Raw genomic sequence first — 17979 nt, 5'->3', positions numbered from 1 at the left:
CGGATGACTCTTTCTTGGTACCTTGTCACAATTTCCCTGACCACTTTATCTAAAACATAAAATTACTTAACTCCCCTCTCTAGTAAACCTCAGCCATTCTCTGCACGGTCCAGTATGATAATGCTAGCTATACGTGGCTACTGTGCAGCTGAAATGAGACTAGTCCAAATTTTGATGTGCCATAAGATATCATAGATTTCAAAGGTGTAGGATGAAAAATGTAAACTATCTCATTAATAATTTTTGTATGAATTCCAAATTAAAATGATAATATTTTGGATATACTGGGTTGGATAAAATATGACACATTAAGATCAACTATTAGAATATTTAAATTATTTATGTGGTCTGTCTAGTCAAAGCTATGGTTTCTCCAGTAGTCATGCATGGCTGTGAGAGCTGGACTATAAAGAAAGCTGAGCGCCAAAGAATTGATGCTTTTGAACTGTGGTGTTGGAGAAGACTCTTGAGAGTCCCTTGGACTGCAAGGAGACTCAACCTGTCCATCCTAAAGGAGATCAATCCTGAGTGTTCATTGGAAGGACTGGTGTTGAAGCTGAAACTCCAATACTTTGGCCACCTCATGTGAAGAGCTGACTCATTTGAAAAGACCCTGATGCTGGGAAAGATTGAGGGCAGGAGAAGGGGATGACAGAGGATGAGATGGTTGGATGGCATCACTGACTCAATGGACATGAGTTTGGGTAAACTCCAGGAGTTGGTGATGGACAGGGAGGCCTGGCATGCTGTGGTCCATAGTGTCGCAAAGAGTCAGACACGACTGAGTGACTGAACTGAACTGAACTGATGTGGTTCACATGTGTAGCTCACTTTATATTTCTATTTGATAGCACCATTTAATTCCATTCTGCTATTGTTTTTCTTTTTTTTAGTTACACTAATCTGAAATTTTCCTTTGTATTTAATGGGCTGTTTACCCATTAAGAATGTAGCTCTATGAGAGCAGAGGCCTTGAGTGTTGTTTTCATTGCTGTTACCCAATTCTTAGAACACTCAATAAACATTTATTGAATGAATAAATAAATGATTGGAGACTTCCTAGACTTTACTTCCTACCATTTCCATAGGTGTGATAATAGAGTCTAGACAGATAATAGATAACAAACTAATCATAGTATTCTACACTTCAGGGGAAGAAACAAGAGCCCAGCAATATCACATCTTAGAAAATATTTTCTTGAATTATGATTGAACTTAATTCCTTCAGTTGGGTTTTAAGTTCTTAAAGGAAGGGGTCAAAGTTCTTGCATCTGTACATTCCTTTCTTGATTAACAGAATACTGTAATAAAAATATCAATGGCAATAAAGTCCCATAGTCAAAAAGCTACCATATACTGAGCACTTACTCTGTGGCAGGCATTGCACTTATTATTTCATTTAAAAAGTCTCTAAGTTAGAAGTTATTGTCTCTATTTTTAAGAGGAGGAAACTGAATTAGTCAAGTTAATTAAGTTACTTAAGATGGCCTAGCCAACCCATATAGATATTCTGATCCAGACCATTTCTGATGTCATAGGCCATGCAAACTCCAAACCACCATATTCACAATACATCATGTGCTTAAAAACTAACAGTGACTGAATAACACTAAAAATCACTTTCAGTATCAAAAAAGAACAATATCCATAATAAGAGCCAAAATGGATGGTGACACTCCATGGAAAGAAGTGAGTGATTTATGACCCACAGTGCATTTAAATCACAAAGTCTTGTAATTGAAGAAGTCATACCTGACTTCCAGGTGTAGGACCAGCAAGCAGCGGTCAGCCATATCCTGGAAAGACTTGGCAAGTTCGCTCAGAGTCTGCATAATCTGCTCTGACACTGGAGGGAGATCAACGTTCACATGGTTATCTTGAGCAGGAGACAGATCTGCAAAAAGAGGTGAGGACAAAACACCCATCATTTCATTAGACGCCTACAGAGATATTTTGAAATGACACATGATTTTGTTGTTCATCATGTTGTTTTTATCAATTTGGCTAATGCTAGTCTTGGCAGCATCAGACATTCGAGACATGATAGGCTATTTCTGTACTTGATTAAACATAGAAGCCCAGCGGATTGTCTCGCATCAATTCACAGAATGATAGAAACAGAAACTCAGATTTGGAAGTCAATTTAGTTATCTGGCCCAACCATGTGGTCTATGCTTGGGTTGCACACCCAGGAGCATTTGGTTGCATACAAATGTTTGTGACAGGAAGGCTAGCTAGGCTAGGTATGTGTGCTCAGTTGTGTTCGACTCTCTTGGATTGTAGCCCGCCGGGCTCCTCTATCCATAGAATTTTCCAGGAGAGAATACTGCAGTGCGTTTCCATTTCCATTTCCCAATCCAGGGATCAAACTTAGGGATCAAGATGCTTCTCCTCAATCTTCTGCATTGGCAGACAGATTCTTTACCCCTGTGCCACCTGGGAAGCCCTTGTGAAAGGAAACTCAATACCTTTTGTGACAGCCTAGTCCATCTAAGAAAGATATGACCATCTTATGTCAATCTGTATCTGTTGTCATTGACTTCTAATCATTGGCCCTGGTTCTACCAACTTAACAATCATTCTCACATGTGTCAGTATTTCAAATACTAAAAATCTCTCTTCTGTCTTCCTTGAGCCCTTCTCTTTTTGGGGCTAAATATTCCCAGATTTTCAACTATTCTTCAAATAATGCAACTGAGCCATTTTATAATTCTCATAGTTCACCAACAAAAACATTCCAATTGTCTATTTCCCTTGAAATGTGGGACTCAGAACCAAACATAATAAATACTACAGAGTGGTCTGACCTGTCTAGAGAGAATGATCAACTCTCAGGTTCTAGAAGCCATGCTCCTTGTGTGGAGCCTAAAATCTCCTAGGGTCGGGGGCAGGGAGTATCACACACAAAAAGAGTGCTGCATTTTCCTTTAACTCATATCGAGCTTACTTACAATCAGCTGAAATTCATAAAAAGGTCTTTTTGGAAAATTTGATAAACCTAACTTCTCTCTCTCTCCCAAGTAACTGATAAAACATTTAATAGCATTTGGTGTTTTTCATCAGCAAAATACTAAACAAAAATGTGAACTGTATTTCCTTATGTCTAGACTTCTGTTGTGTAAACAGTTTCCCACAGTTTCTCAAACATCACCAACAATAATTTGGCAATTTCATTCAAAAGTTCTTAGCGTTCTCTAGAGCCTCAAAAGCTGGCCTTGAGTCCAGTTTCTGTTACTTACTTACATACTGTCACCAAGAGCTAATGACTTAAATTCTGTCCGCCTCAGTTTCTTCTATAAAAGGGGGATCTGTACCTACAGAATGTTGTTGGGAACTTTGAATAGTTTGCAGTTGTTGGGAGTATTGAATGGGTTAATGTAGATAAAATATTGATACTTAGGACAATAGCACAGAAAACTCACTCAATATTAACATAAATAACAAACACAAGCAATATTAATATTAAGAATTATTCTGTAGCATGTGATTTCCCCAGACTAAGAGTTCTAAGTTTAATTATAGCAACAAGGTACTTAAAAGATAAAGCTATCCACCTTGAGGTTCAATTTCCATTGATCAGTATCTTCTGCTTTTCCATGTGAAAATTCTCTTCCTCAGAGGATGAAATGTTTGGAAGAAGAGCTCCCTGGCCTTAGGGGACATGGGATTTGGCGAGGCACTGCTGACTAACTCGGAAGGTGTCTGCCTTACCGCGCAGGGCGTCAACACCCGTAGTGGAAGTTACACCTGCAGTTGTATGCGTTCAGTGCTGCATCTGTTCCTAGACTCAGCCACGCATGGAGACGAGCCCAGGGGGACCGTCAAGACTTAAAAGGCTAAGTTCTCCTCTGTGGAAGCAGACTTCAATAAATTGCAATATGGAAAACACACAAAAAAATAATTTTGTTTAAGGGAACAGATGTATAAGGAGGAAGGAAATATAGTGTTGGAGATTTAAAATTATTACCAGCCTTGGCATTATCTGAGATGTTCACTGACGTGGTCTGCAGGACTCAAAGTAGACACTGCTTTTCCTCTCTAATGCTATCATTTTTCAAGTTGTTTGATACAAGGTGAGATCACGGCCATCATAATGTTTTCTTCTGGTAGACTGGGTGAAGGCAACTATAAGCAACAGTGTTCTAATATTTCAAGGCAATTAGGGCTTTTGAACCCTTAAATCCCTCTGTTGTGTGACACTGTGCCAGGAAGATCAAAGCATATATCAATTAAAAAAAAAAAAAAAGGAGAAAATCAGACCCTGAGGAAATTGGGCTCATAGTCTAAACACACACATGTGTGTGTGTGCTCAGTCTTATCCGACGCTACAACTCCATGGATTATAGCCCACCAGGCTCTGCTGTCCATGGGGTTTTTCAGGCAAAAATACTGGACTGCGTTGCCATTTCCTGCTCCAGGGGATCTTCCCGACTCAGGGATCGAACCCGCATCTCTTGTGTCTCGTGCACTGGTAGGTGGATTCTTTACGAATCGCAACACCTAGGAAGCCCTGTTCAAGGTCTAAGGTCCAAGGCTATACTAATCGCCCAACCTACAAATGGCATTTTGGACAAATTTCACCTAGTTAAATAATCTCCCTTTCTTCTTACAGAAATATGTAATTTCATCATGTGTAGCAGTTGACTACTTTTAAACTCTACAAATGTGAAAAAAAAAAAAAATCCAAGTAGAGTAAGTTAACCGCCAGATAAGCAGTCTTGGTAAAACTTGCAATGAATGAGGTAGGAGTAGTTTATAACAGCAGCACACTTTATATTTTGCTAAACTGTAATCTACAGCAAAAATAACATTTTAGTAAAGCAACATGAAAAATGATGCCCAGGGCTCCACGGAAAACATCCACTGAAAAGCTGGTTTGAGAATTCAGCTCCCTCAAACATATGAAGTTTTCTTAACAAGAAGGAATATATTGAGCAAAGAAATGCTGAGGATGGCAAAGAAAACACAAAACAATTAACTACGTCTTAAATGTCAAATGGAAATCTACCAAAAAAAGCAATGCTGACAGAATCTCCTTGGGAGATTACAGTCAAGATCAGAGATTACTTGACATGCATGCGCACACACACACATGCATGTACACCTACCTTCAGAGTCTCATGTCTGTATATTTATGTCGGGGATTACTCTTTCAACAATATCCATACTTGATTATTTTATTAAGTATCCTAAAAGATGATGCTGTTAAAGTACTGCACTAAATATGCCAGGAAATTTGGAAAACTCTGCTGTGGCCACAGGACTGAAAAAGGTCAGTTTTCATTCTAATCCCAAAGAATGTTCAAACTACCACACAGTTGCACTCATTTCATATGTCAGCAAAGAAATGCTCAAAATCCTTCAAGCTAGGCTAAAACAGCACATGAACTGAGAACTTCATGAGTACAAGCTGGATTTAGAAAAGGCAGAGGAACCAGAGATAAAATTTCCAGCATCAACTGGATCACTGAAAAAGCAAGAGAATTCCAAAAAAACATCTACTTCTGCTTCATTGACTATGCTCAAGTCTTTCACTGTGTGGTTCACAACAAACTGTGGAAAATTCTAAAAGAGATGGGAATAGCAGACTACCTAACCTGCCTCTTGAGAAACCTGTATGCAGATCAAGAAGCAACAGTTAGAACCACACACAGAACAACGGACTGGTTCCAAATTGGGAAAGGAGTACATCAAGGATGTATATTGTTGCCCTGCTTACTTAACTTATATGCAGAGTACATCATGAGAAATGCCAGGCTGGATGAAGCACAAGCTGGAATTAAGATTGCCAGGAGAAATATCAATAACCTCAGATATGCAGATGACACCACCCTTATGGCAGAAAGTGAAGAGGAACTAAAGAGCCTGTTGATGAAGGTGAAAGAGGAGAGTGAAAAAGATGGCTGAAAACTCAACATTCCGAAAACTAAGATCATGGCATCTGGTCTCATCACTTCATGGCAGATAGATGGGGAAAACAATGGAAACAGTGATAGACTTTAGTTTTTTGGGCTCCAAAATCACTGCAGATGGTGACTGCAGCCATGAAATTAAAAGATGCTTGGTTCTTGGAAGAAAAGCTATGACCAACCTAGACAGCATAATAAAAAGCAGAGACATTACTTTACTGACAAAGATCCGTTTAGTCAAAGCTATGGTTTTTCCAGTAGTCATGTATGGATGTGAGAGGTGGACCATAAAGAAGGATGAGTGTCAAAGAATAGATGCTTTCAAACTATGGAGTTGGAGAAGACTCTTGAGAGTCCCTTGGACTGCAAGGAGATCAAATCAGTCAATCCTAAAGGAAATCAATCCTGAATATTCAGTGGAAGGACTGATGTGCTGAGGCCTAAGCTCCAATACTTTGGCCCCCTGATGTGAAGAGCTGACTCACTGGAAAAGACCCTGATGCTGGGAAAGACTGAAGGCAGGAGAAGGGGATGACAGAGGACCAAATAGTTGGATGGCATCACTTACTCAATGGACATGAGTTTGAGCAAGCTCCAGAAGATGGTGAAGCACAGGGAAGCCTGGCATGCTGCAGTCCATGGGGTTGCAAAGTGTAGGACAGGACTGAGTGACTGAACAACAATTTTATTAAGATAGCACTTTGAGCTGTTTTTCTAATACATCAGATCATTTAAAATATCCTTGTTCCTCTTAGAACCATTGCATAAAAGCAGGCATCTTTGAGATGCCTAAGCATTTGTGGCTACATGACTGTGGCTTTCTGTACTAAATTGATTGGTTTATATGAGGACGCTAAACCTTGGTCTCTGGGAGAGATACTGTTTATTAGGTGAATGAACATATGTTGCCAGTTCTCTCTTGCTTATTTCACAGTAGACTCTGAGAAGCTGAATGTCTTCATTCCCAGTCTTGCTGATGGCTGGTGGTGGCCAAAGCCACTGTCTGGCCAATGACCCTCTAGGCTGATTCTTAACTAACTCTAGGCTAATTCTATAACACAGTTTTGCCAAGAGAATGCACTGGTCATAGCAAACACCCTCTTCCAACAATACAAGAGAAGACTCTACACATGGACATCACCAGATGGCCAACACCGAAATCAGATTGATTATATTCTTTGCAGCCAAAGATGGAGAAGCTCTATACAGTCAGCAAAAACAAGACTGGGAGCTGACTGTGGCTCAGATCATGAACTCTTTATTGCCAAATTCAGACTTAAATTGAAGAAAGTAGGGAAAACCACAGGATTATTCAAGTATGACCTATAACAAATCCCTTATGATTATACAGTGGAAGTGAGAAATAGATTTAAGGGACTAGATCTGATAGTCAGAATGCCTGATGAACTATGGATGGAGGTTCGTGACACTGTACAGGAGACAGGGATCTAGACCATCCCCATGGAAAAGAAATGCAAAAAAGCAAAATGGCTATCTGAGGAGGTCTTACAAATAGCTGTGATAGACAGGAAGCAAAAAGCAAAGGAGAAAAGGAAAGATATTCCCATTTGAATGCAGAGTTCCAAAGTATAGCAAGAAGAGATAAGAAAGCCTTACTCAGCTATCAATGCAAAGAAATAGAGGAAAACAACAGAATGGGAAAGACTAGAGATCTCTTCAAGAAAATCAGAGATACCAAGGGGACATTTCATGCAAAGATGGGTTCGATAAAGGACAGAAATGGTATGGATCTAACCAGAAGCAGAAGATATTAAGAAGAGGTGGCAAGAATACACAGAAGAACTGTACAAAAAAGATCCTCACGACCCAGATAATCACGATGGTGTGATCACTCACCTAGAACCAGACATCCTGGAATGTGAAGTTAAGTGGGCCTTAGAAAACATCACTACGAACAAAGCTAGCGGAGGTGATGGAATTCCAGTTGAGCTATTCCAAATCCTGAAAGATGATGCTGTGAAAGTGCTGCACTCAATATGCCAGCAAATTTGGAAAACTCAGCAGTGGCCACAGGACTGGAAAAGGTCAGTTTTCATTTCAGTCCCAAAGAAAGGCAATGCCAAAGAATGTTCAAACTACGCACAATTGCACTTATCTCACACGCTAGTAAAGTAATGCTCAAAATTCTCCAAACCAGGCTTCAGCAATACCTGAACCGTGAACTTCCAGATGTCAAGCTGGTTTTAGAAAAGGCAGAGGAACCAGAGATCAAATTGCCAACATCTGCTGGATCATCAAAGGAGCAAGAGAGTTCCAGAAAAACATCTATTTCTGCTTTATTGACTACGCCAAAGCCTTTGACTGTGTGGATCACAATAAACTGTGGAAAATTCTGAAAGAGATGGGAATACCAGACCACCTGACCTGCCTCTTGAGAAACCTGTATGCAGCTCAGGAAGCAACAGTTAGAACTGGACATGGAACAACAGACTGGTTCCAAATAGGAAAAGGAGTACGTCAAGGCTGTATATTGTCACCCTGCTTATTTAACTTCTATGCAGAGTACATCATGAGAAACGCTGGGCTGGAAGAAGCACAAGCTGGAATCAAGATTGCCAGGAGAAATATCAATAACCTCAGATATGCAGATGACACTACCCTTATGGCAGAAAGTGAAGAAGAACTAAAAAGCCTCTTGATAAAAGTGAAAGAGGAGAGTGGAAAAGTTGGCTTAAAGCTCAACATTCAGAAAGTAAGATCATGGCATCTGGTCCCATCACATCATGGGAAATAGATGGGGAAAGAGTGGAAACAGTATCAGACTTTATTTTTTTGGGCTCCAAAATCACTGCAGATGGTGATTGCAGCCCTGAAATTAAAAGAGACTTACTCCTTGGGAGGAAAGTTATGACCAACCTAGAAAGCATGTTAAAAAGCAGAGACATTACTTTGCCAACAAAGGTCCGTCTGGTCAAGGCTATGGCTTTTCCAGTGGTCATGTATGGGTGTGAGAGTTGGACTGTGAAGAAAGCTGAGCGCCGAAGAACTGATGCTTTTGAACTGTGGTGTTGGAGAAGACTCTTGAGAGTCCCTTGGACTGTAAGGAGATCCAACCAGTCCATACTGAAGGAGATCAGTCCTGGCTGTTCATTGGAAGGACTGATGCTGAAGCTGAACCTCCAGTACTTTGGCCACCTCATGTGAAGAGTTCACTCATTGGAAAAGACCCTGATGCTGGGAGGGATTGGGGGCAGGAGGAGAAAGGGACGACAGAGGACGAGATGGTTGGATGGCATCACCGACTCGATGGGCATGAGTTTGGGTAAACTCCGGGAGCTGGTGATGGACAGGGAGGCCTGGCGTGCTGCGATTCACGGGGTCGCAAAGAGCTGGACATGACTGAGCGACTGAACTGAACTGGATTAAGAATTACTTGGAAAAACATCAATGTTTCCAATTGCTTATATGATGAAGCTTCTTAGAATGGCTTTCCACGATTTTTGCTTTCTGCCCAACACTTCAGTTTTTCTCCATCTTTCACTACTTTCTCCTTTCTCTCAAACTTCTCCCTTCCCCAGCTCTGGCCCTTTGATTTGCTACCCTTTTAAAGCAAATTCCTTAAACATATCATGGTGTTTAATGATTCTATACATTTGATGGCTCTTATTCCTCTTTCTGAACTGTTCATGCTTCCTGGCAGGACCACTTGTTCCTCTGCTTATGTTTTTCACACAGTTCTATTAGCTATCATATTCTGTTTATCATCTGTTTATCAGTATGCATGCCTACCAGATCATTAACTCCTTCAAGTAAGGGATTTTCAACACACACACACCCCTATTTTCAGGGCCAGCAGAATAATAGGAGGCATTACAGGAGCTCAGTCTCTGATTTTTCAAACAGAACAAATTATTTAATTGACCAATATAACATGACAAATAATTCACATAATAATAGATTGATAAAGATCAGGCAGGAGACGAAATGACTTGGCATTTACAACTAACTTTCACTTTTGTTTCTTGAGTGTATCCAAGGGACAAAGTAAAGACAGGGAAATCATTTATTATAGCTAGTTTCCTGTGCTGTCAAGGAATCTTGCATATGTATAGTACAAAGCAATTCTGGTCAATCCCTACAGTCAAAGCACTTAAAAAAAAATAAATAAATAAACTGTATTGCCTTCAGAAGTCACCTTGATTTCATTAGTCCACGTTCCTACAGCTGAGAGTTGAGCATCTATATTTCCTATGGACATAACAATCCCTGGCATATCAAATACTCAGCATCTCTCAAGGAAAGACATATACTAACTGTCATGGAGAAGCAATCAGTCTAGGACATTAGGATGTCTCAAGTGGTTCCACATCCTAATATTAACCAGACTGAAATCTGTTTAGGTCTTAAAATTAGTCAAAATTGAACTCATTCAGACCCAGAAGAGCATCTGTTTTCAAGGATGCAGCTGCTACACTTTCAATGGCAACTTACTGTGACTTCTTTAATTGACTCATATGAGCATGTCCTTGTGCATCTGCAATATTATCTCAAATTGTTACCATATTAGCTTAGACTAGTATCAGCTGTCATGAAAGTGATAAATTGAACAGGGGAAGATCGTTACAGCAGGAAAAGGAAGGTTAACTGTGAATTCAAACTTTTTAGAAGAGAGAAAAAGATGATGAAGAATGATCTCATGAGATGTCTCACTGGAAAACAGTTTAGAAGATAAAATTTTGGCATAATTGTTATTTCTGACCCTTCTTTCTATTTGTACAGATACCACACAATGATCTCTGCTTGAACATGGAATAAAATTATTTAATTTTCAATCTTCAGTTTCCCTATCTAGAAAATTGTAACAGGACCTTCCTAATTCCTGGTGCAATGTATTATTAGATTTTATAAATAATCTTGAGATGTTGTCATCTGGCACACACTGTAAAAAAATAAAATTAAGGATGCTGATCAGCCTGTGACATTAAGAACTCCTGGGGCTTACAGAGTTAATAGGGGCTGCAACAGGAGACCCCCAGCTAACCTGTTTTTTTCTCTTTAAATACCTGTGGGATATACTAATACTACTGTCAAGCCCAATGCTAGAGAAGGATTTAAAAATGTCTTACACTATAATACCCCAGGTCAAAGTTGAAATTCTAATGCCAGAAAGCTCTATCCTCAGCTTTCTTAATGTCTCTATACCACTATCCCTACTTTTCATTCCCTTAAATTATTTGCAACATATGCATGCTAACCTTCCTCTATCCCAGTGGTCTGTACACAGTAGGAACTTTTAAAGTATTCTTAAATATATTGCTTCCCTATTTATGAAACCTACAGGCTTCTGGGATGGACAGGTGATCTTCACAAGCTAAAGTATCTACTGTCTTGTTAGCATCTATGTAGAATTTTCTTAGCATAGGGATGTCCTTCCTCCTTAACCAAGTCAGTTACTCCAAGATAAAATTTCATGGTGGCTCGTCTGAACATTCTTTCTCTCTCTTTTTTTTTTTTAATTTATATTTTTCCCATTTATTTTTATTAGTTGGAGGCTAATTTCTTTACAATATTGTAGTGGTTTTTGCCATACATTGACATGAATCAGCCATGGATTTACATGTATTCTCCATCCCAATCCCCCCTCCCCCCTCCCTCTCAATCCGATCTCTTTCTTGAAACCTACTTTAATACCTAGCTTCTCTTTGTCAATAGTCCTAGCTTTAGCCCCTATCATCAAGTCACATAGTCACTTTCCCCCATCCTCTAACAACTCAAGTTTTAGGTTCTTTTTGATGTAAGAATGGGCCTTATCTAAGAAACATGTTTGCTAGGCTCTCTCCATTTTACTTCGTATTTCAAAAGCAATGGTTCTCCTGTCCCCAAACAACTACCTCTTTTCAGCCCTTTAGAAATTTTGGGTTTACACTAGCAAAGTCAGTTGGTGCTGAAAAGCAAAATACGCTGATGCAAATTGCTCCTTGACCTAAAAAAATTATGATTGTGAAGTATGGGGATACATTGTGCATTAGTCAGATCAGACCCTGTATGCACATGTATACACATGTGTATAACCCGTCCTGGAAATACAGCCTGCTCTATGAGACATCACACTCAACCAAGGAATCCTTTTGTATCCCACAGCCATGCAAGAACGCTAAGCTTTTTCACTGCTGCTTCTGGAAGGGAGCTCTCTTTTTGTCTACTCTTTTGGGGGAAGAAGGGCAAATAAAAGAGACTTTTTAAAACTGGGACAGGGAAAAGTGAAAAAATTCATTATCAGGAAGGAAAAAGAAGTTAAGAATGGGGGAAGTGAAGGATGAGGGGAAGGTGTTTTACTTATATTTGCTTCTCTGCTTGTAACTTCCTAATTGATAATATGTTCATGGTCAAAAGAATGCTTCCAGTGAGTACAGGAGGCAGGGACCTACTTTCTTTTCTGTGGTACTGTTTGGTTTTTTTCTTTTAAAAAATTTATTTATTTAATTGATGGATAATTGCTTTACAGAATTGTGTTGGTTTCTGCCAAACATCAACATGAGTCACCCATGGTGGTGGTGGTTGGTGGTTTAGTCCCTAAGTCGTGTCCGACTCTTGCGATACCACGGACTGTAGCCCTCCAGGCTCCTCTGTCCATGGGGTTCTCCAGGCAAGAATACTGGAGTGGGTTGCCATTTCCTTCTCCAGGGCATCTTCCTGACCCAGGGGTTGAACCGGGTCTCCTGCACTGCAGGCAGTTTCTTTACTGACTGAGCTACCAGGGAAGCCCAATATACACGTGTCCCCTTCCCTCTTGAACCTCCCTCCACATCTGACCCCTCGAGGTTGTTACAGAGCCCTGATATGAGTTCCCTGAGCAATACAGCAAATTCCCATTGGCTACCTATTTTATATATTGTAATGTAAGCTTCCATGTCACTCTCTTCATACATTCCCCCTCTCATTCCTCCCCCTGCCCCTGTGTCAGTAAGTCTATTCTCTATGTCTGTGTCTCCATTGCTGCTTTGCAAATAATTTCAGTTGTGGTACTGTTTGTTATTTAATGATCATGTGTTACATCTTTTCTCACTATTAATCATAAGACAATGGGCAATTCTTAGTGTTCTTTGAAACCTCTCCCTCTCACTTCCCTCTCTTTCCTCTGAAATGTCGTACAGTTCCCTAACTATAAACAGTAACTCTTCGGGGCTGAAAATATATGCCACTCACTGCCAACCTAGTGTCCCAGATATTTGGTAACACTTATTTGGGAATGCATTATTATAAGGCAAAAACCAAAGCAAAAGAACCCAAAGACCAAAATTTATAAAGAATTTGCAATTTTGCCACTTGCGACAACTTGGATGGACCTAGAGATTATCATACTAAGTCAAGTGAGTCAGACAAAGACAAATATGATATCACCTATATGTGGGATCTGAAAATATTATACAAATGAACTCATTTATAAAACAGAAATAGACTCACAGACATGGAAAATAAACTTATGGTTACCAAAGGGGAAATGGGGGGAGGGATAAATTAGGAGTTTGGGATTAATAGATACACACTCTTATATATAAAATAGGTGAATAGGTCCTGTTGTATAGCACAGGGAATTATAGTCAGTATCTTATAATAAACTATAATGGAAAAGAATCTGAAAAAGAATATACTCACACACATATACACACATGTGTATGTATGTATGACTGAAATAGTCTGCTATACATCAGAAACTAACATTGTAAACAACATTGTAAATTGACTATATTTCAATTAAAAAAAACAATGCACATTTAATTTGAAGGATGAATGCTCAAGGGTAATTTTCATCTAAATGAAAACAAATTCTTTTCTACTGCTTCCGAAAGGAGTCAAATTTATTCTTTCATTTTTTATCCCTTCTAGAAGACATCTCTCAACAACCCTAAACCTTGTTTTCCTCATCTCTTCAGCTTGGAGAGTTGCTATGGGGACCAAATGGGGAATGTGGTCCCTAACACAGGGCTTGCTGCAGAGCTAGGGATCACCCTCTGAACTCCAATAACTCTCAGTCTCCTCCTTCTTGCCTCAACACTTCCATCTCGGGCTGTATTTGCCTACAGAATACCTGGTGGATTCTGAGATCTATGACAACAGAGGCAATAACTTATTTCTCCTGGCGTCTCTCACAGCCTATAGCTCTTCTTTACACTCAGCAATAATGCCTATTGAATTTAATCTTCAAGTGAAGGACCAAAGAATTTCATAAACTTTTTTGCCCATTACATTAACATCTTCACAATGACAGTAACCTAATGTCTTCCAAACAGTTTACTGGCCTGTGACGTTATTCTTTTTCAGGGTAAGAAATTGAAGCTCTGGAAAGCCTATGAGTGTTTGAAATGACAAAATAATGCCAAATACGGACTTATATAGGGAAAAGAAAGGAGACAGATGTAAGACCCATTGTAAAGAGCGAATCAAAAATAAGAACCAAGGTATAAAGAAAAAAAGTAGCTGTTTCCTTGGGCTACCAGCGGAGAAGAGGCCAGTCCTGAGCCAACAGTTTACACCACACACCGCCTGGTTCCAAAGCAGGAAAATCACATCCGGTTTCTCGTGACACAACGCTTGACGCTCAGAAGCCTGAGCAAGCCCTGGTCCTTCATTACGCGGAGCATCAGACTGCCATGTCCACGCAGTGCAAACCGCACACACACATGGTCTTTACACGTTGGGACAATGACAGAACAGACCTCAGTCTCTCTCAGTCCTGGAGGGAAAACAGTAAGATTGATTTCTCTTTTATTCCAAACAATCCTTCCCCAGGCTTGGTAAAAAAACCTAATCATCTACTAAAAAGCAATGTGGTCTGGCCAATTCAGGTCCTGCTAGATACAAAAGAGAAAGTGGGGAGAAGAGTTAATGAACAGCTCCTGTCCTGTTGAAAAAGGCACTATTGTGAGCTATCTTAGATTTCCATGGACTTTGGAAGCCTTCTGTATACCTGTAAAACCCTGCATCAAAGAGCATCTTAAAATGTTAGTAACTACTTAACCAGATAGTGTAGGTGAAAAAAACAACACAGATTTAAGTTTTAACAGAATTATAGAGGCAAAAATATTTTATGGCAAAGAGATAACACTTATCCATGTGTTCAAACAGGATCCCTCCAGCTTTGCATTTGTAAATCTTCCAAAGAGCCTCAGGGGATGCCTTATTGACTGGCTAAATTAGAAACATTAGGTCCATTTACAAATGGTGAAACTGAACCAAAGAGAAATAAAGCTTGGATTCCAATATGACAGCAAAAAACCAAAAACCAAAAACCAAAAATGTGCCATAAATAAAGATAGAACTAGAAAGTCCCATATGGAGTCTCTCTTCTTTTTAATTTTTTCTTGTTGTCTTTTTTTCCCCCACGAGTTTCCTGTTCAGGCAACTACATCATTCAAAAATTTGGGCCAAGCTGAAAAATAATCATCACCTTTTGATGGACAACAAGTACAACCTCACTTTTATCTTTGCAGACCCAGCATATAATGCAGTTTCTGGAATCAGCCGACAAGAATCAAGTTCAACGAACAAGATGATACCCTTTGGAGACAGACAGACCTGAGTTCAAATTCTTGTATACCATTTGGGTGAACTTCTCCATATCAAATTCTCTACTTGTAAAAAAGAATCCTCATACCTTCCTCATGGAATTCTGAATATTAAATGAGAAAATATATAAACACTTAGAATAGTGTTTGGCACTGCTGCTGCTGCTGCTAAATCGCTTCAGTCGTGTCCGACTCTGTGCGACCCCATAGACGGCAGCCCACCAGGCTCCCCCGTCCCTGGGATTCTCCAGGCAAGAACACTGGAGTGGGTTGCCATTTCCTTCTCCAATGCATGAAAGTGAAAAGTGAAAGTGAAGTCGCTCAGTCGTGTCCGACTCTTCTCGACCCCATGGACTGCAGCCTACCAGGCTCCTCAGCCCATGGGATTTTCCAGGCAAGGGTACTGGAGTGGGGTGCCATTGCCTCCTCCAAGTGTTTGGCACACAAAGCCTTAATATATGGAGATTCCTACTGTGTATGTTAGTCACTCAGTCCTGTCCAACTCTTTGTGACCTCATGGACTGGAGTCTGCCAGGCTCCTCTGTCCATGGAATTCTCCAGGCAAGAATACTGGAGTGCATTGCCATTCCCTTCTCCAGGGGATCTTTCCGACCCAGGGACTGAACCCACACCTCCTGCATTGCAGGCAGATTCTTTACGGTTTGAGCCACCAGAGAAGCAAATCAATTCTATTGACCACTACTATTATATATTCAATAAAGATGTGCTGGATAAAAAAATGACAAAAACTCAGTATTCTTCTCCTTTATGTATAGCTTCAGGTAAAGGAACAATTAGACTAGCTTTATACATTTAATAAACTCCAATACTTTGGCCACCTGATGCAAAGAACTGACTCATCTGAAAAGACCCTGATGCTGGGAATAATCGAAGGCGGGAGGAGAAGGGGACGACAGAGAATGAGACGGTTGATTGGCATCCCCGACTCAATGGACATGAGTTTGAGTAAGCTCGGGGAGTTGGTGATAGACAGGGAAGCCTGGCGTACTGCAGTCCATGGAGTGGCAAAGAGATGGATATGACTGAGTGACCAGACTGAACTGAACTGACACATTTAATGCCAAAATCTGATGAGCTACTGCCATTGTAGAGAAAATAGGTAAAATTCTAGAAGCACTGGTCACTCTGATCCTATTGCTATGTGGAAAACACACGGACAACTGATTTAACTGCAAGACACAGTTGATTCAGCCGCCAGGCACACAGTCACCAAGACTAGCTGTGTAGCTGAGGACAGCTCCCTGTGAAGGAGGCTGGAAGTAAGAAATATAGAGAGAAGCAACTCGCCTACACACAGTGCAGGGTTTGCGGGTGTAAATCTTGCTAAGAGTATTTCTACTCTGTGAGGATAAGTGTGGCCACTTCCTGAGGATGGGCTAAAGATAACAGTTCAGCAGTTCCCCTTTAATTTCTCTTGTGTCATATACTCCCTGTGCAGGCTAAAATGATGAATGGATGCCATGTACCTATTGACTAATGCCTTGTGAAGGTTCATAATACATAGCCATATTTCAGTCACGATGCATTAGTAACACATGAATACTGTTCACACATCCATTCCAGTCCCGCCACATAAGCCCTAGGATAATTAACAGTTCAAGGAGATGCTTCCAGAATCAACTTTCTAAAAATCAAAAGAATAATCTGTTTCTATGCCCGTTAAGGATAAGCTATACAGAGAAGTAATCATTTATCAGGTGGTCATATAATTTCAGGATGCTGTCTGAAAATCTAAATCATTTTATTTTACTAAGCAAAAGAATATGGTTCTCATATTAATTATAAACTTGATTTTTCTAGCTACCACAACATTTCTTACATTTCTTTGGGGTTGACTACCTATGTTTGGACTCAGTAAGTAGTGGTTAAATTCTGACTCAACCACTTGACTCAGTTCAGCTGAATAACCTTGGGCAAACTGTGAAAACTTTGAATCAGTGCAGTTACTGTTTCAGCCTCCAAACTGTAAGACATTGTAAGGATTCAATGATATAAAACACATAAAACTTTCATAACAATGTTCAGTATATAGTAAGCACTCAGTAAATCTAAGTGATTATTGTTGGACCGTCAAGAAGGAACCCCGAAAGAGTGAAATTCCTAGACTCATATCTTTACTCATCAAGATAAAGTATGTGTTAGTCGCTCAGCAGTGTCCAACTCGTTGCAACCCCATGGACTGTAGCCTACCAGGCTCCTCTGTCCAGGGAATTATCCAGGCAAGAATACTGGAGTGGGTAGCCGCCAGTCCCTTCTCCAAGGGATCTTCCCGACCCGGGGATTGAACCCGGGTCTCCAGCATTGCAGGCAGATCCCTTACCATCTGAGCCACCAGGGAAGCCCTTGCAAAAACTAGACAGCTGTAGGCTTAGTTGTTCCTGTGGCTAAGGGACACAAAGGAAATGACATATTGAGACAGTAAGACATTCAAACTGTATAAGCTCATGACATTTTGACCTTCAAATAAGAAACTGCCAAGGTCTGAGAACACAGCAGAATTCTCGCAAAGTTCAAATCAGTGG

General features: G+C 40.2%; 1 protein-coding gene across 2 annotated transcripts in view; it reads right to left on the bottom strand.

Moving 5' to 3' along the window:
• EXOC4 (exocyst complex component 4) overlaps positions 1 to 17979 on the bottom strand; it is an 811011-nt gene that overhangs the window by 69878 nt on the left and 723154 nt on the right. For both annotated transcript variants that reach the window (XM_043463745.1, XM_043463746.1), the window contains exon 15: positions 1753 to 1894. In XM_043463745.1, the coding sequence (XP_043319680.1) occupies positions 1753 to 1894 (142 nt within the window). The remainder of the gene's footprint in view (positions 1 to 1752; positions 1895 to 17979) is intronic.

The sequence above is a fragment of the Cervus canadensis genome, chromosome 3 (assembly GCF_019320065.1).
Source record: "Cervus canadensis isolate Bull #8, Minnesota chromosome 3, ASM1932006v1, whole genome shotgun sequence".
Lineage (NCBI taxonomy): Eukaryota > Metazoa > Chordata > Mammalia > Artiodactyla > Cervidae > Cervus > Cervus canadensis.
Note: the sequence above shows the minus strand (reverse complement) of the source record. Positions and strands in the feature narration are given on the sequence as shown.